This window comes from Zootoca vivipara, chromosome 2 (genome assembly GCF_965207765.1).
Source record: "Zootoca vivipara chromosome 2, rZooViv2.hap1.1, whole genome shotgun sequence".
NCBI classification, from domain to species: domain Eukaryota; kingdom Metazoa; phylum Chordata; class Lepidosauria; order Squamata; family Lacertidae; genus Zootoca; species Zootoca vivipara.
In genome coordinates, this window is record NC_142584.1 from 108631065 (window position 1) to 108651088 (window position 20024).

General features: G+C 46.0%; 2 protein-coding genes across 2 annotated transcripts in view; one reads left to right on the top strand and one right to left on the bottom strand.

Annotated features, from left to right (window-relative positions):
* CLIC1 (CLIC family member 1) overlaps nt 1-5697 on the top strand; it is a 36366-nt gene extending 30669 nt beyond the window's left edge. Inside the window, exons 2-6 of the mRNA XM_035107032.3 lie at nt 1326-1435; nt 1599-1724; nt 2005-2111; nt 3941-4122; nt 5318-5697. Coding sequence (XP_034962923.1) covers nt 1326-1435; nt 1599-1724; nt 2005-2111; nt 3941-4122; nt 5318-5479 — 687 coding nt within the window. The 3' untranslated portion in view covers nt 5480-5697. The remainder of the gene's footprint in view (nt 1-1325; nt 1436-1598; nt 1725-2004; nt 2112-3940; nt 4123-5317) is intronic.
* A 3083-nt stretch (nt 5698-8780) lies between these two features.
* Nucleotides 8781-18263, bottom strand: LOC132591682 (uncharacterized). The gene is made up of 3 exons (XM_060271154.2): nt 18116-18263; nt 10409-10531; nt 8781-9121 (listed from the first exon to the last, which is right to left on the bottom strand). Exons 1-3 carry the CDS (start codon nt 18165-18167, stop codon nt 8910-8912), a joined length of 387 nt encoding a protein of 128 aa, XP_060127137.2. The 5' UTR covers nt 18168-18263; the 3' UTR covers nt 8781-8909.
* Nucleotides 18264-20024: the final 1761 nt, after the last annotated feature.

Consider the following 20024-nt stretch of genomic DNA (forward strand, 5'->3'; position numbering starts at 1 on the left):
CGGGGGTCGTCTTATACACCGGGACGTATTTCTTATACGGCGAGTATATCCCAAACTCTATATTTTAACTGGAAAAGTTGGGGGTCGTCTTTATATGCCCAGTCGTCTTATATGGTACTCATTTTTACATCCTTAAGATATCAATGACTTCCCTTCTTCTCTTTCCATGGCTCATTTTACATATCATAAATCCCTGAATATTTTACAGAAACTATACCATTCGGCCTTCCATTATTACAGCCATCAGAACTTATTTACACTGTTGGATTTATCTTAATGCTGCCGGCGTTTTCAGCTGTACACCGTTATTTCCCATACGTTCAATAAACGTTTTCCAATCTTCTCTAAACGTATATTGTTGTTCTTGTTCTCTTATTCTATATGTTAAGTCTGAAAGCTGCACATTGTCAGCTTAATTTGCCATCCTTCTTTGGTTGGGACCTCGCTCATTTTCCAGTTTCTGGGCTAACAAAACACCGGCTGCAGTAGTGGCATATATAAATAACAATTTTTTGACACCTGGGAATTTCAAGTTGCAAGTCAGTCTCAGCTCTTCCCGACATGCTTTTGTGGCTTCCTGAAGGCCAAGTCGCTGGTAAAAAGCACAGTGATTCTGACTCTCGTAAAACACTGCCCTCTCTCGGGCTTGCAGCGGAAATTACTTTAGCTACGTTTCCGGAATTGCGTATATACTCGAGTATAAGCCGACCCGAATATAATGCGAGGCACCTAATTTTACCTCAAAAAACTGGGAACACGTAATGACTTGAGTATAAGCCGAGGGTGGGAAATGCAGCAGCTACTGGTAAATTTCAAAAATAAAAATAAATACCACCCTATGCCTTTCCCAGCTGTTGGTGGCGGGGTGGGGGTGGGGAGAAGCGGCGAGGAAGGATCCCTTCCTCGCCGCTTCTCCCTCCCCACCGCCTCGCGCAGAGCAGGCATAGGACGGGGGTTCGGAGAGTCACAGCGCAGCGCTTCTCCAAACCCCAGGTCCTGTGCCTTTCTCTGCTGCCGCCCGCCTCACTCAAATATAAGCCGAGGATGGCTTTTTCAGCACATTTTTGGTGCTGAAAAAGTAGGCTTATACTTAAGCTATGTTTCAGGTAGCATCCCAAGGCTGCGGAGTTAGACAGCAGAGTGGCTGGGGAAACCCAGCCAGATGGGCGGGGTATATTTAATAATTATTATTATTAATAATAATAATGATTATTATTTACATAAGATGAGCTGGATTAGGCTAAAGGCGGGTCTAGTCATTGAATTATAGAACGGCAGAGTTAGACTGAAGCTTAGGTCTCAATGTTTTGGCTTTATTTTCTCAGGCTGGCAGCGATGGAGCCAAGATCGGGAACTGCCCCTTCTCCCAGAGACTCTTCATGGTCCTTTGGCTCAAGGGCGTGACCTTCAATGTCACCACGGTGGACACCAAGAGGTGGGTAGAAATTGCCACGGGGCACCCTAGGGCGCCCTCCCTTTTGCTACGGACTCACACGTGCATGTCTCCGTCCGGCCAGCATCGCGTATCTTTGCTCCAGGTCCTTCCCGCAGTTTCAAGCACTCTTAATATGTTCCTCTTCCTCTTCTCTTCCTTGTAGGAGGACTGAGACGGTGCAGAAACTCTGCCCCGGAGGTCAGCTCCCGTTCCTGATGTACGGGACCGAGGTTCATACGGACACTAACAAGATTGAAGAGTTCCTTGAGGAGGTCCTTTGCCCTCCCAAGTAAGAATTATATGAGGCAATTGGGCTGGTCATGGGCATACCAAGGAATAATATTGTATACCTGAAGGAGCGTTTCCACCTCCATCGTCCAGCCTTCTGCTGAGGGGCAGGGGGCAGAACCTCCGTTTATTGAGTACTTTCAATGCTTTTCAATAATTTTTGTGGATGTAGGGGAGCTGGTTAGGGAAAGGGAGTTGCTGGCTCTCTAGGAGGAGTTGCGGGTGACACACTAAGCGAGGCCACTTCATGGTTGATGATAAATCTGCCTTCTCTCCCACAGGTACCCCAAGTTGGCTGCCCGTAACCCCGAATCTAACACAGCTGGCCTTGACGTCTTTGCCAAGTTCTCTGCCTATATCAAGAACTCAAATCCGGGGCAGAACTCCAGTGAGCATCTTGGCCCCCAAATCCTCACTGGGTGGCCTCTTCTCAAGTGTTTTGATTCTCATATTGGTCTTTTTCAATTCTGTTGGCCCCTTCTTTCCCAGGCCTCTCAGTCAACCAACTGAGATATCCTTTCGTTCTCACTGGCTTCTTTCCTCCATGGACTTCAGTTGCTGCTTGCTTGCATCTGCGCTTTAATTGGGTAGGATTCATCTAGGTCAGGCATCCCCAAGCTCGGCCCTCCAGATGTTTTGGGACTACAATTCCCATCATCCCTAACCACTGGTCCTGTTAGCTAGGGATGATGGGAGTTGTAGTCCCAAAACATCTGGAGGGCCGAGTTTGGGGATGCCTGATCTAGGTTATTGCGTATGAATCCTGGGAGCTATAGCTTTTTAAGGGTGCTGAGAGCCCCCCCCCATTTTTAAATTTTTTTATTAAAGTTTCGAGGTTTTACATTTCCACAGTAACATCTTTCATTATACCAGGGTGGATAAAAATCAATGAAATGAATGAATGAATGAACGAATAAATAAATAAAATTGGATTATTATTTTTAAATCGATTTCTTTTTTATTAAATCAGATTTTTAAAATAAAATGCCTTTGGAGGAAAAAACTAAAGATAGTTTTCTATTTAAGTTACATTATAGTCCAAAGGCTATTCATCAGGAAATAAGATTTGTTTTTCACGTGTGCTAAAACTCAGTCTTCTTTTTTTATTATTGTTTAACCACATCAGTTAACAAACATGGATACATATGCTATAATCTTATTGTTTCAGTTAAATAAATTGTTTAAATTGTTATGAAGGAAATGATTTTTCTCCTTCCAATAAAGTACAGCTATGTATTTCTAATAGTATAACCAAATCAATAATTTTACTCTGAAAATTTATTATTCCAAAAATGAAACCTTCATTTGGTTGTAAATACAGTGGTGCCTCGCTTAACGAATGCCCTGCTTAACAAAATTTCCGCTTAATGAAAGGATTTTTCGAGCGGAGGTTACCTCGCTAGACAAATGTGTTTTACGAAAAATTCGTCTAGCGAATCGCGGTTTCCCATAGGAATGCATTGAAATTCAATTAATGCGTTCCTATGGGCAAAAAAAAAATTCAAAAAAAATTCAATGCATTCCTATGGGAGTCGCTAGACGAATTTTTCGCTATAAGAAAAGACCCGTGGAACGAATTAATTTCGTCTAGCGAGGCACCACTGTACTAAGATTATACCAGCAAGAATGTCTTTCTGTAAATTTTTTTTATAAAAAAATGATTTAAATCCAGTCTTACTGACTAGTGATTTAAATTGTGATTTGAATCAAGTTGATTTAAATCAAATCCACCCTGCATTATACCCATACATTCAACGACTTCCCTCCTTTCCCTTTCAAGGTTCTTGGAAGAAGAAGAAGAGAAAGGTGCTAAGACCCTTTTTCTCCTCCAGTGCTATGATTCCCAAAGTTCCTTGAAAAGAGGGATCAATCATTAAACCACTCTGGGATTTGTAGCCCTGTGAGGGGAATAGGGTGACTCTTGGCACCCCTAACAAATTACACCTCCCATAATTCCTTGGGGGGGGATCACGACCATTTAAAGTAGTATGACATTGCCTAAAATGCAGGTGGTGCCTTAATTCCTTAATCTCACTGCCTCTGTCCTTCTCTTTTTCTTGGATGCCATTGACTCCCTCTTGCCTCAAATCCTAATGGCTCCCTTTCCAATTTAGATGCTCCTTGAACCCTTTCTGGTGTTTTCCCTCCTTGGCTTTACATTGGTTCCATTCATTCCTCTCCCCCCCTCCCCCTGCCCGTCCTCTCCTTATTTCTTAGATCTCGAGAAAGGTTTGCTGAAAGCGTTGAAGGTGCTGGATATTTATTTGACAACGCCACTACCGGAGGAGGTGGACGAGAACAGTGCGGAGGACGAGGGTCAGTCCCGCCGCAAATTCCTCGACGGGGATGAGCTCACGTTGGCCGACTGCAATCTTCTGCCCAAGCTTCACATTGTCAAGGTGAAAACCTCTTCTTTTGCTCCTCCTGCAGCCCCACTCCACCCCCAACTCCCGTAAGGCCACAGGAGGGTTGGATGTGATCTGGGAGTTAAGAGGGCTTTCCCCAGCGGAGCAAGTTGAATTGGGACTTCATATTCCCTGAGTCTCAGCTTATAAAAATTAACCTGACCAGATCTTGCATGGGGCTGGGTTTTAATTTGAAATCACTCTTCTAAGGACAAAATGGCAAAAAACATATGCATTTCTGGGGAAGGATTCTCCTGTTAAGTACCTGGGTAGATGGATACTAAAAGATCTAAATAACTTATCAAAATATAAGCGTGGAAAGCTGTTGGGTGAGGTTTGAGCTTAAAGACCTCCAAAGAAGGAGACTCCACCACACTCCTTGGTAGCAAATTCCACTGCCGAACAGCTCTTACTGTCAGGAAGTTCTTTCTAATGTTTTGGTGGAATCTTCTTTCTTGTAGTTTGAATCCATTGCTCCGTGTCCGCTTCTCTGAAGCAGCAGAAAACATCCTTTCTCCCTCCTCTATATGACATCCTTTTATATATTTGAACATGGCTATTTGAATCATTGGTCTTTCTTGAAATCAAGCTACAGTGAGGGGTGGTGGTGGAATTAACTTCATCCACAAAGGCCCCAACTGCACTACATATTCAAAGCAGTTTGCTATGGTTGCTGAGTGTTGCTGGGAGGAGACCCTTGTTACATTAGCAGAGCTACAGTTCCCAGAGGCATTGATGGTTAAAAACTGCTCTGGGAACTGTAGCTCTGTGAGGGATTGTTTAGGGTGCTGAGAGTCATTAAACAGGGATTGTTTAATGACTCTCAGCACCCTTAACAAACTGCAGCTCCCAGGATTCCTTGGGGGAAGAAATGACTGTTTACAGTGGTATGATACAGCTTCAAATGTGGAGTGCATCCAATCTCATTGGCTGTGTCCCTTCTGTGTTAATAAACACGGCAACAATAACACTTGAACAGGGGTATTGTGTGAGATGTTATCTGTCCTGTTTTGAAACACACAAGCAGGCAGACTTTCGCAAGCAGGCAGAATGCTTTGATTTTTACTAAATTCCAAGTTCTGCACCTATTACCAAATTCCTTCTTGTGTGGAATCTCAGAACGCATGCGGGCCTGATTCATTCATACGCGATGTTGCCAAAATTATGTTTGATCTCCCCGTCTCAACAGGTGGTGTGCAAGAAGTACCGCGACTTTACCATCCCCGAGGCATTCCTTGGCATCCACCGCTATCTCAAGAATGCTTACGCCCGGGAGGAGTTTGCCAGCACCTGCCCAGACGACGAAGAGATCGAATTAGCTTATGAGCTGGTTGCCAAAGCTTTGAAATAACAAACTTCGGAGAGTTGGAAAAAGGGACGTAGGGTTTCTGTGGCAGGGATATTGGGGTCTGGGGTTGGGCCTATTGGAGGGTATTTTTATGTATGTACTTAAGTTTGGGGGGAGGGGGGAGGAGGGAGAATGACTTAATTTCTGGGAGGGGGGGAAGTGATTTGAATTTCAGTAAGAACAAGAATAAAATAAAAGTACACATTTGTAAAAATATTAAACCCGAGTGCTTTTCCTGCCTCCTCACTCCTGAAAATAGTGGGGAACCAATGAATGGCTACTGAAATATCTGGCTGCTTCTGTAGTACTGAGGAATCTTAATTGGGTAGTTAGGCAAAATTTGAGGGTGATACCATAGGAATCTTAAGTATTTGAGGAGTGGCGGTAAAATGTTCTGATTGGCTAATTAAGTAGACTGACTGGGTTTTGAGAGACCCCACCGATTGGTCCTGCTGCTGGTGGCTGAAAGAACTCTGGTTGGCTGCTTCTGGTCAGGTGACTAGAAACACCAGCGGTATCTCAGATTTTATCAGTGCAACACCAGCCACTAACTGCCACATGATTATTAGTGTTAAATGCTCAAGTGGGCTGCACTACACATTTAAAGCAGGATTGTACCAGTTTAAACAGTCACGGCTTCTCCCAAAGAATCCTGGGAGCTGTTGCTTTTTAGGGGTGGTGAGAGTTGTTAGGAAACACACACCCCACAGGGGACATGGGGAGAATGGTCCCTGGTGGGGGGGTGATGATGAAACCGGGGCTCCTTGAGTTTGCCTTTAGGAGTCACTTTTGTCAATCTCTTGCGCCAATCCTTCCTTGGCTGTTCGTAGCCACATGCTGTGTGGCATTGGGAATAATGACCCCTAGCTAGATGATACCTAAAACATTAAAACAGGAACCCACCCACCCCGCTTTTTTTTAGTCAGGGCATTCTATAACTAAATAATACTTAACAAAGTGCCCTCGAAAACATCCAATGGTTTGTGTTATGTATTAAGTTAACTGCAGTACTCCTTCTGGCCAACGTGGCTGCAGTTCTTACCCTGCCCACTGTGGCTGCAGTTCTCACTCAGGTCCACAGCATGCAAATGAAGGATTGAGAGTGCTGTTCACGGATTGGGTAGCTAGGGGAACTTTGTTACTGTTGCAAGTTACTGAGTACTATATAAGCCAGTTGGCTAAGCTACTGTTCAGTCTGGACTCAGAGCTAGAATAAAGAGCTGGTTGTTTTGAGAGCTGTGTCTTCATCCTTCTTACCCACTATCTTACAGTTTGTGTTTGGTTTTTTTGTTTTGGAGGTTTAGCTCGCTTTCTGAAGGATTCCTTCCCCTTGCTAATGGGTGGGGGTAGAAAACCAGGTCACTGTCTCCAAAATCTTGTAGGAAATTCCACAGTTCAAGGTGGTTGTTGCTGTTACGTACCAGTGGAACGTGGTGCATCCAGAGTACAACAAAATCCACCTTTTCCTAGCCTTCTGCCCTCTAGATGAATCATAGAATCATAGAGTTGGAAGAGACCACAAGGGCCATCTAGTCCAACCCCCCTGCCAAGCAGGAAACACCATCAAAGCATTCCTGACAGATGGCTGTCAAGCCTCTGCTTAAAGACCTCCAAAGAAGGAGACTCCACCACACTCCTTGGTAGCAAATTCCACTGTCGAACAGCTCTTGCTGTCAGGAAGTTCTTCCTAATGTTTAGGTGGAATCTTCTTTCTTGTAGTTTGAATCCGTTGCTCCGTGTCCGCTTCTCTGGAGCAGCAGAAAACAACCTTTCTCCCTCCTCTATATGACATCCTTTTATATATTTGAACATGGCTATCATATCACCCCTTAACCTTCTCTTCTCCAGGCTAAACATACCCAGCTCCCTAAGCCGTTCCTCATAAGGCATCGTTTCCAGGCCTTTGACCATTTTGGTTGCCCTCTTCTGGACACGTTCCAGCTTGTCAGTATCCTTCTTGAACTGTGGTGCCCAGAACTGGACACAGTACTCCAGGTGAGGTCTGACCAGAGCAGAATACAGTGGTACTATTACTTCCCTTGATCTAGATGCTATACTCCTATTGATGCAGCCCAGAATTGATGCAAGTCTAGCCCAGCCTTTTGATGCAAGTCTAGCCCAGATGTAGCTAGACTTATTCATTATATTTATTTCATAAAGTGTGGTATGCTGGTTTGCAGCCATGGACAGAGAGTCCCTACGGAGGGTGGTGAAGACAGCGCACGATATCGTGGGCTGTCCCCGGATTCTGCTAGATGTTATCGCGGAAGACCGTTGCCTCAGAAGAGAGAGGAACATTCTCAGGGATGACTCACACCCTGGCCCAGCACCCTTTTCATCTCCTGCCCTTGGGCAGGAGATATAGAAGCATGATAAGCCGCACCAACAGTTTAAAGAACAGTTTTTACCCATGGGCCGTGAGGCTGCTGAATGGAAGACAGCAACATTGCAGCTGGCGTTTGGGGTTGGTGGTCGTACGACAGCACCCAGAGTGTAACAAGGACTGAGAGATTGGGGGGGGGGCTCGTTTAATCTCACTGTAAACAAGTGGTACAGTGACAATAAAGTCTTTCTTCTTCTTCAGCGATCACTCGTAGCTGAGTAAGATTGTCTTCCATAAAAACGATTTTAACATTGGGTCCGTAAGTGACTGTGGAGGCCAATTCTGGATCCACACGTCCTTCCACAGTGGGGACATTGGTTTCCAGGCGGGAGTTGATCACGGTGTGGATTTGCCAAGCGTGCCTTCCTCTTAGCACGTTTCTCCCTTGCGTCCTGAGATCGGGTTTCTTCAAAGCCCATGACACCTTTGGTAAAGGCTGTTCTATTTCTATATACCACTTGATTGTAAGGGGGGCTGGGTGTGCATCAAAGCGGTTTAGATTCGGATGCTTTAGTTGAGATTCCTCCCTCGTAGGGGGTTGGACTAGATGACTCTTGGGGTCCCTGCCAGCTCTACAATTCTATGATTCAACTCTCATGGGAATTATAGTCCAAATCCTGTGGTAAGCACCGGGTTGAGGAAGGCTTTAACAAACAAACAGGGCTCTGCCCCCAAGCAGCTTACACTCTGAATTTTGAAAGGGCAATGAAAGAGGAAAGGCATGCGTTGCACTATTTCTCCCATCCTACCAAATTTTCCCCCTTATTTCTAATGCAAAGCCAATTGTGGCATCAGATAGCTGGATACAGTTGTGTGTGTGTGTTATTGGGGGGGAGGGGGGTTAAAAATAATAATTTCCATGCACAAATTGCAGTTAAGAAGATAACCCAAAGAAAGAGATGGAAAAAGCGACAGGAAACCAGGAAAGTTGTTATTTAGACTTCTTCCAGAGCATTTTGGTTCTCAGGGGCCGAGAGCAAGCAGCGATATGTGGTGGCTGGTCCTGAGTCGTCTCACACCCTGGGGCATGGCTGCTTTGGGGGGTGGCTCTCACTGGAGGTGGACCAGGATGACTGACAGGGGGATCAGTGCGGCTTGCCCCCAGAAAAGGCTCAGCCCCCTGGCTGCTGAGTTGCACAGGTCAGTGTCACAGCAGGAAGAATAAAAGGTGAAATTGGTTCCCAGAATGGGTCGGGTGCCATGGGCCCCACACATCGAAGGATCCCCACAGGTCTTCTCGTAGATAACCAGTTCCAAGGCACCTGAGGAAAATAGATCAGAGATGAGGGTGAACAGAATGATCAGGGGGAATCCCACATGTGCCCATTTCTTCCTTTTCATAGACATGAAAAGTGAACGCCTGAAATCACGGGTTTCCCAGCTGTGGCCTGTGAGCGTTCAGTTGCTCTATGGGGAGTCTATAAAATTACGATTCAAAGCCCTCCGGTACATTACAATTGCAGAAAAATTACTCTGCGTTTTCCACCAGGAATCTCCTAAATTTTCAAGCGGTCCATGGTCTGGGCCACGTTGCATGAGGAGGGGAACATGCCAACTCAGGAAGCTGAGTTATACCGAGTCAGATCCTTGGGTCCATCTTGCTCAATATTGTCTACACTGACTGGCAGCGACTCTCCGGGGATTCACACAGGGACATTCCCAACCCTAACCTGGAGAGGCCAGGGATTTGAACCTGGAACATTCTGCATGCAAAGTTTCCAGTTCATTAAAAGTGAGGAAAAGGAAGCTGCCCCTCTCTCTCCCCCATGATAACGTTGTGTGCTGCTTTCCCTCGTTTGCCGCAGCAGGAGTATACCAACTGCAAACAGGAATTGTTACTAACAGTAAAGAAAAGGGTAAAGGACCCCTGGATGGTTAAATCCAGTCAAAGGCGACTATAGAGTTGTGGCGCTCATCTCGCTTTTCAGGCCAAGGGAGCCAGTGTTTGTCCACAGACAGCTTTCCGGGTCATGTGACCAGCAAGACTGAACCACTTCTGGCGCAAGGTGTTCAGGATACAAGGTGTTCAGGATCCAAAGTACGATTGTACTCCTGAGCGTAATGGACAAGCACAGTGGACAAACCACTTCCTGCAAAGGTGGTACATAAATCTAAGAAATAATAAAGCAAAATAAAATCCAGGTTCCCCCAGAGCATGTTGGTGCTTTCCCCTTTGTTTCTTACTGGGCCTGTTTTTGTCTCCCCATTTCTATTAGCACTAATTATTTTGAGTTTGCTACTAGAGCAGTCTTTCTCAACTTTGGGTCCCCAGATGTTGTTGGACTACAACTCCCATCACCCCTAGCTAGCAGGATCAGTGGTCAGGGATGATAGGAGTTGTAGTCCAACAACATCTGGGGACCCAAGGTTGAGAAAGGCTGTACTAGAGGGAGTGGTAGCTTCAGAAGTTCAGGGCTGCTCCCTGTCCGTCTCTGAAAACATTCCCTCCTCTTTTTCCTCCCACATTCCCAGGCTTTCTTTCTCTGGCCTTGACAAAAGAAGGATCAAAACATCAAAACTATTGGCAAAAGCAAATCTGGCAGCAGAACCTCTGTGCCCTCTGATGACGGACATGAGGCATCTCTGAGACGGGCCACATGGTGTGGGGAACTTCAGGCAGTCCAGCGGGGAGATGGTAGGGAACAGGCAGGTGTAGCATCGCAAGGCGGATCCTGAAAGCAAAGAACAGTGGTGGCCTTAAGGCACAAAGTACTGAAAACCATAGCTCTTAGTTGGCACAGGGGTGCGGACCAGGGGTGGGCAACTTCTTGCCACCTGCAGGTGTTGGACTACAACTCCTGTCACTCCTGCCCATTGCCCAAGCTGCCTGGGGCTGATGGAAATTGGAGTCCAACAGTATCCAGATATCCAGAGGCCAAATATTCCAGGCGTAGAAAAATGGTAGCCAATAATTCTAAAAAAAAAAAAACTGTTTCATTTTTGAACTGCTTCTTATGAAGTTATCACAAAGAAATTTCACAATTCAATGAAACATGGATAGATCAGTCAGTTGAGCATGGAATTCTTAATCTCAGGGTCATGGGTTCGAGCTTCCATGTATTTTGGACTACAGTTCCCATCAGTCTCAGCTGGGCAAAAGTTGGCATAAGTTTATATGCTACTACTGTGGCCTGTGTTTTGTGAGCCCCAAAATGGAAAATGAGCGAGGTCCCAACTAAAGAAGAATGACAACTTAAGCTGACGGAATATGCGCAGCTTGCAGACTTAACATAAAGAATTAGAGAACAAGAAGAACGTATGTTTAGAAAAGATTGGAAAATGTTCATTGAATATACGGGGGGGGGGGATTGTGTACACCTGAAAATGTTGGCAGCATTAAGATAAAGCCAACAGTATAAATAAGTTTTGATGGATGCAATAATGGAATATTGAATGGTTTAGTTTTTGTAAAATATGCAGGGATTTATAATATGCAAAACGAACCATGGAAAGAGAAGAAGAAAAGTCATTGATATTTTAAGGATGCTTAAGTGAGTATTCTAAATTGTAAAACAGAAAATTTAATAAAAATATCTATAAGAACTCACTTTTTCAGGGGTGCCAACTTGAATAAAATATGTTTTGGGGGGATGTGCCCAGGTTAACCCCACCCCACATAATGAGACGCACCATTTGAATGGGTTTTCCAGCTATGGTGGGTGATAGGTGGCATCAGCCGTACACAGAGAAGTCGGTGGAGTTAATAATAATAATAATAACAACAATAATAATAATCATTTATACCTCGCCCATCTGGCTGGGTTTTCCCAGCCACTCTGGGCAGCTTCCAACAGAAAAATAAAATAATCGATTAAACATTAAAAGCCTTCCTAAACAGGGCTGCCTTCAGATGTCCTCTAAAAGTCTGGTAGTTATTTTCCTCTTTGACATCTGTTGGGAGGGCGTTCCACAGGGCAGGCGCCACCACCGAGAAGGCCCTCTGCCTAGTTCCCTGCAACTTGGCTTCTCACAACGAGGGAACCACCAGAAGGCCCTCGGTGCTGGACCTCAGTGTCCGGGCAGAACGATGGAGGTGGAGACGCTCCTTCAGGTATACTGGACCGAGGTCGTTTCGGGCTTTAAAGGTCAACACCAACACTTTGAATTGTGCTCGGAAACGTACTGGGAGTCAATGTAGGTCTCTTAGGACTGGTGTCATGTGGTCTCGGCGGCCACTCCCAGTCACCAGTCTAGCTGCCGCATTCTGGGTTAGTTGTAGTTTCCGGGTCACCTTCAAAGGTAGCCCCACGTAGAGCGCATTGCAGTAGTCCAAGCGGGAGATAACCAGAGCATGCACCACTCTGGCAAGACAGTCTGCAAGCAGGTAGGGTCTCAGCCTGCGTACCAGATGGAGCTGGTAGACAGCTGCCCTGGATACAGAATTAACCTGCGCCTCCATGGACAGCTGTGAGTCCAAAATGACCCCCAGGCTGCGCACCTGGTCCTTCAGGGGCACAGTTACCCCATTCAGGACCAGAGAGTCCCCCACACCTGCCCGCCTCCTTTCCCCCACAAACAGTACTTCTGTCTTGTCAGGATTCAACCTCCAACCGCCTCCAGACACTCACACAGGACCTTCACCGCCTTCACTTAAGTGACTTAAGGACATTGCTTTCAATAGGTTTACTTCGAGTACCACTTTGGATATTGACCCACATGGAACAGTTTATGACGATTCAATTAAATGCATGCAACACGAGCATAGTTCGACTATTCATGACAGCAGTAACCAGGTTACCACAACACAGCTGCTGTTAGTCCTCCTTACTTCCACAAGGGGGAAACATTTTCCTCCAAATCCCATTAAGCTCAGGATATGATTAACTTCCTTGTGGGCAAGCAGGTCTCCTCCTCCTCTTCCTCCTCCTCCTCCAGCTCCGCCAGATGCTTCTCTCTGTAATGGAACTCCCTTATTATGCTGGACAGCTGTTGCTTTATTCCAGAACATCTTATTTTGATAACAGTGAAAATGTATCTGAAGAAGTGTGCATGCACACAAAAGCTCATTCCAATGGCTAACTTAGTTGGTCTCTAAGGTCCTACTGGAAGGATTTTTAAAATTTTGTTTCAATGAAAAGAGCCTTATTGCAGAAGGATCACAACCCAGCAGCCTTCAACTTTGGTGTGTCCTGGGTGGGGACCCCAAGTCCTTCCCTCTTCTCCCAAAGCATTTCCCCCTCTTAGTTCTGCATGTGACTTTTCCTTTTCCATGTGGAGGATTGCCAGATTATAGGTCAGCGCCTTGTATAGTTGCATGTTAGAGAGAGAAGTTAAGACTGTGCTGCTTCTCCCATCGGGATGGCGTTGCGGCATTGGGAGAAAGTGCATCAGCTGAAATCCTATACCCCCAGCTCACATTTTATAGGCAAACAAGAGGGACGTGTATAGGAGACACCCTTAAATTCTCATGCCAACAATCCTGGGCCAAGGGGCCCCCATGGCCCTGCAATGCATTGCTGAGGGTGCTACCCGATTATCTTGTGGCATCTTGAGGACGAACGCATTTATTGTGGCGTGCATCGGGGTCCGCTTCATCAGCTGTGTGGAATTCCTAAATTGGCAGCAGAGCCGTCTTTCCCATAGGGCTTAGTGGTGTGTTGCACCAGGGCGCCAGCCTCTCAGGCGCGCTGCAGCAAGTGGAGGAGCTGCGCGGCTTTGCTGGTGGCCTCCCCTTTCCCTGCACAACTGCCAGCTCCGCCCTGCCAACCATATGGCTGGCGGGCATGCAGCTTGCCTTCTGAGCCTCCTTGGGAGTAGAGCGATCCCCGCAGAGGCTTGGGAGGCGATCCCCAGAGAGGCTTAGAATGGAAGCTGTACCCCACCAACAATAAGGCTGGCGTGCGTGCGGCTTCCCTCCCAAGCCTCTGCGGGGATCGCTCTCCTCCCAAGGAGGCTTGGGAGGGGCGCAACTTCACTCCCAAGCCTCTGCGGGGATCGCTCTCCTGCAGCGGCATGGGGGAGAGTTGCCCCCCCCTCCGATAGCTGGCAGTGCACAGCTACAGCCACCCCAACACTATCCATGGTAGTTTGGGGTCGTTGGGCGGATATTTGCGCCCCAGCGCTGCATCTGCTAAAGACAGCCCTGATTGGCAGGTATGTATTACATACACATGAGAGAGAGAGAAAACGGGTAGCAGTGAGGCTGGAAGGAAATGGAAATGCAGGAAAGCAGACTGTGAGAATTACATTTAAAACGCAAACGCAATTGCAGCAATCATCATTCACAAAGCAGTGGCGACGGAAACGGACACCCTGCATTGGATAAACACCCATTATTTTGATTCAGAACTTCTTGATTAATTGCAATTCACCTGTTTCACGCTGTAGTCTTGCTTTGAGGATACCGTAGAACTTGGGACCTACCATACTCTCCAACATTTCCCCGATGAAAATAGGGACATCCTATTCCATTACAGTGGTACCTCGGTCTTTGAGCTTCTCAGAAGCCGAACATTTCAGTTTTCGAATGCTGAAAACCCGGAAGTAACTGCTTCCATTTTTGAACGCTTTATGAAAGTCGAATGGCTTCCTCTGCGTTTTTCCCCCATTTCCCCCATTTTCCGTGTCCAGAGAAGCAGACACGGAGCAATGGATTCAAACTTCAAGAAAGAAGATTCCACCTCAACATTAGGAAGAACTTCCTGACAGTAAGAGCTGTTTGGCAGTGGAATTTGCTACCAAGGAGTGTGGTGGAGTCTCCTTCTTTGGAGGTCTTTAAGCAGAGGCTTGGCAGGCATATGTCAAGAATGCTTTGATGGTGTTTCCTGCTTGGCAGGGGGTTGGACTGGATGGCCCTTGTGGTCTCTTCCAACTCTATGATTCTATGATTCTATGAGTCTATGATTCTATGATTCCCCATTGACTTTGCCGGCTGCCCTTTGCACCTTGGTTGTCGAACATTTCAGAAGTCGGACTGTCTTCCGGAACGGATTATGTTTGACAACTGAGGTACCACTGTATTATTATTATTATTATTGTTGTTGTTGTTGTTGTTTAGTCGTTTAGTCGTGTCCGACTCTTCGTGACCCCATGGACCATAGCACGCCAGGCACTCCTGTCTTCCACTGCCTCCCGTAGTTTGGTCAAACTCATGTTCGTAGCTTCGAGAACACTGTCCAACCATCTCGTCGAAATTATTATTATTATTATTATTATTATTATTATTATTATTATTATTATTATTATTGCCCTGCCCATCTGACTGGGTTGCCCCAGCCACTCTGGGTGGCTTCCAACATATATCAAAATAATGAAACATTAAACCTTACAAAAAATCTTCCCTATGCAGGGCTGCCTTCAGATGTCACCTGAAAGTTGTATTGTTACTTATCTTCTTGGCTCGGGGGTTGCGTAACTCTATATTCTCCAACATTTCTCTGATGAAAATCAGGACGTCCGAAGGAAAAGCGGGACATTCCGGGATCAAATCAGAAACCCAGATGGCTACTGTAAATCCAGGGCTGTCCCTAGAAAATCGGGACACTTGGAGGGTCTGGCCTTCTGCATGAAAGGCAGGTTTTCTGTCTCTGAGCTATGGCTCTGCCCCTTTTCTCCTGTTATGGCCTCCCTTGTGCCAACTTGATTGTAAGCTCCTTGGGGCAAGGATCTGCCCTCTTTCTTACAGTGTAAAACCCCTGTATGTTGATGGCATAGTGTGCAAAGAGTTGTTATTTTTGCACTGTGTTTGCCTTATGGCTGACGAGGTCCACAGTTTCAATCACAGCCCTCCGTGATCCCAAATGCTGATCAGGCATTCCTCATCCCCACATATATCTCTCTGCTAGGCTTCCTGCTTTTCCACTCTGTTCCAGCTCTGCTCTTGGCACCGTTTAAACTCATCCCATCCCTTTAGCTTCACGCCTGGGAAAACTTTACTGACCACATTCCTGCCTGTAAGGCTCCGGTTAACACCAGAGGAGCTGAAACAGTATGAAATAAACAATTATATATATATATATATATATATATATATATATATATATATATTTACAGAGAACAGTTTATCAAGACTTTCCATATTTTTTAAAGAAAAACCAGGCAAAGAATCAATAAAAACTTGTTCATATACACTTATACACAATGTTACAGCAAACCTAAGAGCGAAACCAGTAGACAACAGAAATTATATACAATCCACAACACATGAACATTCAGTGAAGCAATCGGGGAACCATCACAAAAGTCATCAGCTAGCCAAGCGTAAAGAGAATAATTCTTTTTCAACTCAATCAGCCTGAAACATCAATCCATCCATATGTTGTCAGGAATGCATTCCCAAGTATTTTCTTTATATTTGCATCCAGCCATGGGCGTACCCAGTGAGGGGCGTGGGGGCAGCTGCCCCCCCCCGAACCAAATTTTTAAAGCCGTATCTTACGGACCATAACCCACACTTCTTCCCTCCGAAAACTGAAGGGGGAAAGTTGCTGCGGGTTATGGAAATCAGGCTGTTTTTCCCCCCTCCACGGCTGCAGCCAGCGACAGGAACGTGGGAGGGTGGGGAGCAGCCTGAGCTGGGGGGGGGCAGACGGGAGCTCCATCCTTCCTTCCATCCATCCATCCTTCCCCCCTCTTTCTTTCTTTTTTCTCCCTCCCTCCCTTCTCTCTCTCCCCCCTCCCTCCCTCCCTCCCTCCCTCCCTCCCTCCCTCCCTCCCTTCCTTCCTTCCTTCCTTCCTACCTTCCTTCCTTCCTTCCTTCCTTCCTTCCTTCCTTCCTTCCTTCCTTCCTTCCTGTGAGAACCAGTGTGGTGTAGTGGTTAAGAGCTGTAGACTCATAATCTGGGGAACCGGGTTCGCGTCTCCGCTCCTCCACATGCAGCTGCTGGGTGACCTTGGGCTAGTCACACTTCTCTGAAGTCTCTCAGCCCCACTCACCTCACAGAGTGTTTGTTGTGGGGGAGGAAGGGAAAGGAGATTGTTAGCCGTTTTGAGACTCCTTCGGGTAGTGATAAAGCGGGATATCAAATCCAAAACTCCTCTTCTCTTCTCTTCTCTTCTCTTCTCTTCTCTTCTCTTCTCTTCTCTTCTCTTCTCTTCTCTTCTCTTCTCTTCTCTTCTCTTCTCTTCTCTTCTCTTCTCTTCCCTTCCCTTCCCTTCCCTTCCCTTCCCTTCCCTCCCTTCCTCCCTTCTTTCTCTTCCCTCCCTCCCTCCTTCCTTCCCTCTCTCTTCCCCTCTCTTGCCCCCCACCCCAGTTTTGATCCTGGGTACGCCCATGCGTCCAGCTATCCTAAAATCCCACGGTGTACCTGGACCTCTGCTCAAAATTAGTTGCTCACAGTACAATCCCACACTTGTTTGCTCGGAATCAGGGAAGGGCAATTTCAGTTTACCCCCATTTCTCCATCCTTCTATGCTTTAAGTTCCCCAGGTCTCGATGTCGCTTTGTGATTTCCATGAAAATCCATCTGCATCTCAGAGCAAATTTATCCTAATGAACGCATCCGTGTATGAATTTTTGCCCAATGTACACATTTTCGTGAGTCCCTTTTCCTAACACAATGCATCTTTGCATGCTATTTTCACAAATATATGCATTTTAAAGCAAATCCCCCCCTCCCCCAGATAATGTTCATTTTTGAACATATTACTGTGCTGGAAAAGTGCAGCTAGACTGGTGACTGGGGGCGGCCGCCGAGACCATATAACACTGTTCCTAAAAGACCTACATTGGCTCCCAGTACATTTCCGAGCACAATTCAAAGTGTTGGTGCTGACCTTTAAAGCCCTAAACAGCCTCGGTCCAGTATACCGGAAGGAGCGTCTCCACCCCTATCGTTCAGCCCGGACACTGAGGTCCAGAGCTGAGGGCCTTCTGGCAGTTCCCTCCCTGCGAGAAGCGAGGTTACAGGGAACCCTGTGGAACGCCCTCCCATCAGATGTCAAAGAGATAAACAACTACCTGACATTTAGAAGACATCTGAAGGCAGCCCTATTCAGGGAAGTTTTTTAAATCTTTGTTGGAAGCCGCCCAGAGTGGTGGGGGAAACCCGGCCAGATGGGTGGGGTATAAATATTATTATTATTATTATTATTATTATTATCATCATCATCATCATCATCATCATCATCATTGCAAAATTCAGAAAGGCACGGATTTTGAAGGGTGGTTTTGATTTGGTTTACAAATTATTTTTGGGAGGTGTGGATTAAGGTAGAGCCACTTTTAAATGTGAATGGAGTCGAATTTCTCCCCTGCTGCTACTCAGAAGTAAGAGGGTATAGGATTGGGTGAGGCCCGCCAGTTAACTTCCACTTACCTGATGGGAGGAGGAGGAGGGTTGCACAGCTGACCAAAAACACGACCTTCATCTTTTGCCTTATCCTGTCGCTCTGGCTCTTGCACTGCCTGGCTGGGCTAGGCAGAGGCTCCCTTTTTAAAGTTTTCCACCCCACTAATTAGCAGCCTTCTTCATGTGATTAACATTAATTTAACATCCGGGCTTAGAAGAGGCTGGAAAGGCAGAAACTGAGGAGGGCAGTGCTTTTTATGCGGTGGCAAGAACCTCAGGCTTCCTTGGAAACCCCCCTTTCCTCAGAGTTTCCTTCATAAGGGTGAACACTCTGCTCCCTTTTTAAGAAGCTTGTATCTGTTAAAATTTTTAAAGTGCAATCCTATGCAGGTTCACTGGCAAATAAGTAGGAAGAAGTAAATAACTCGGAAGTAAGAAATAAGTGTTCGGCCACCCTCTTGAAACCAACCAGGGTGTTTCTATCAAGAATGCCCTTGAATCATGGAATCATAGAATCTTAAGAGTTGGAAGAAAACCAAGGGTCATCTAGTCCCACCCCCTGCAATGCAGGAATCCTAAAGCATCCATGACAGGTGGCCATCCAACCTCTGCTTTAAAGGAGAGTCCACAAACTCCCAAGGGAGACTGTTCCACTATCGAACAGCTCTTACTGCGAGAAAGTTTTTTGGTATGTCTATAGTCGGAATCTCCTTTTCTGCAACTTGAAGCTATTGGTTTGGGTCTTACCCTCCAGAGCAGAGAAAACAAGCTTGCTCCATCTTCCATGTGACAATACTTTCAGATGATTTGAAGATGGCTATCATATCTCTTCTCAGCCTCCTCTTTTCCAGGCTAAATATACCCAACTTCTTCAGCCATTCCTCATAAGTCTTGTTTTGCATCAGTAAGTATCACACTGAGGCGAAGGACTCAGAACTTCTTCCTCTTCTTCTTCCTCTTCCTCTCCTTCTTCTTCTCCTTCTCCTTCCCAGCATGTTTCCGAGCACAATTCAAAGTGTTGGTGCTGACCTTTAAAGCCCTACACAGCCTCGGCCCAGTATACCTGAAGGAGCATTTCCACCCCCATCGTCCAGCCCGGACACTGAGGTCCCGCTCCGAGGGCCTTCTGGCGGTTCCCTCATTGCGGGAAGTGAGGTTACAGGGAACCAGCCAGAGGGCCTTCTCGGTAGTGGCGCCTGCCCTATGGAACGCCCCCCCACCAGATGTCAAAGAAATAGCTATCTGACTTTTAGAAGACATTTGAAGGCAGCCCTGTTTAGGGAAGCTCTTAATATTTGATGAATTATTGTATTTTAATATTTTGCTGGAAGCCGGCCAGAGTGGCTGGGGAAACCCAGCCAGAATGGCGGGATAAATATATTATTATTATTATTATTATTATTATTATTATTATTATTATTATTATTATTATTATTATTATACCACCCTTCATCAAAAGATCTCAGGGCAGTTCATAAGATATACAAGATAAAAGCATAAATAAATACTTAAAATAGAAACAACAAAACAATAGCTTCCCCTCCAACAAACACATTTAAAAAGCTGTAGAATATTAATCAGCCAAAGGCCTGGTTGAAGAGGTGTGTTTTTGCCTGGCGCCTAAAGATACAATGGTACCTCTGGTTACAAACTTTTTTTTTTTATACATAATTTTTATTGATTTTACAAATTACAAAAGACGGTACATACATGAACACCTTTTCCACCTTCTTTCCACCCCCCTCCATGGGTCCTCCCCTGCCACAGAAGTATCCCACGCAGGTGAACAGTCAGAGATGGTCCATTTTATGATTGGATTTCTGTCCTCCTCCCCCTCCCCTGCCCCCAAAGCCCCCCCCTGCCACCAGAGAGCTCCAGGAAACCAGGGCAGTACGCAGGAAGTCATCCATCCAACCATCTATTCTCATACCAAAAA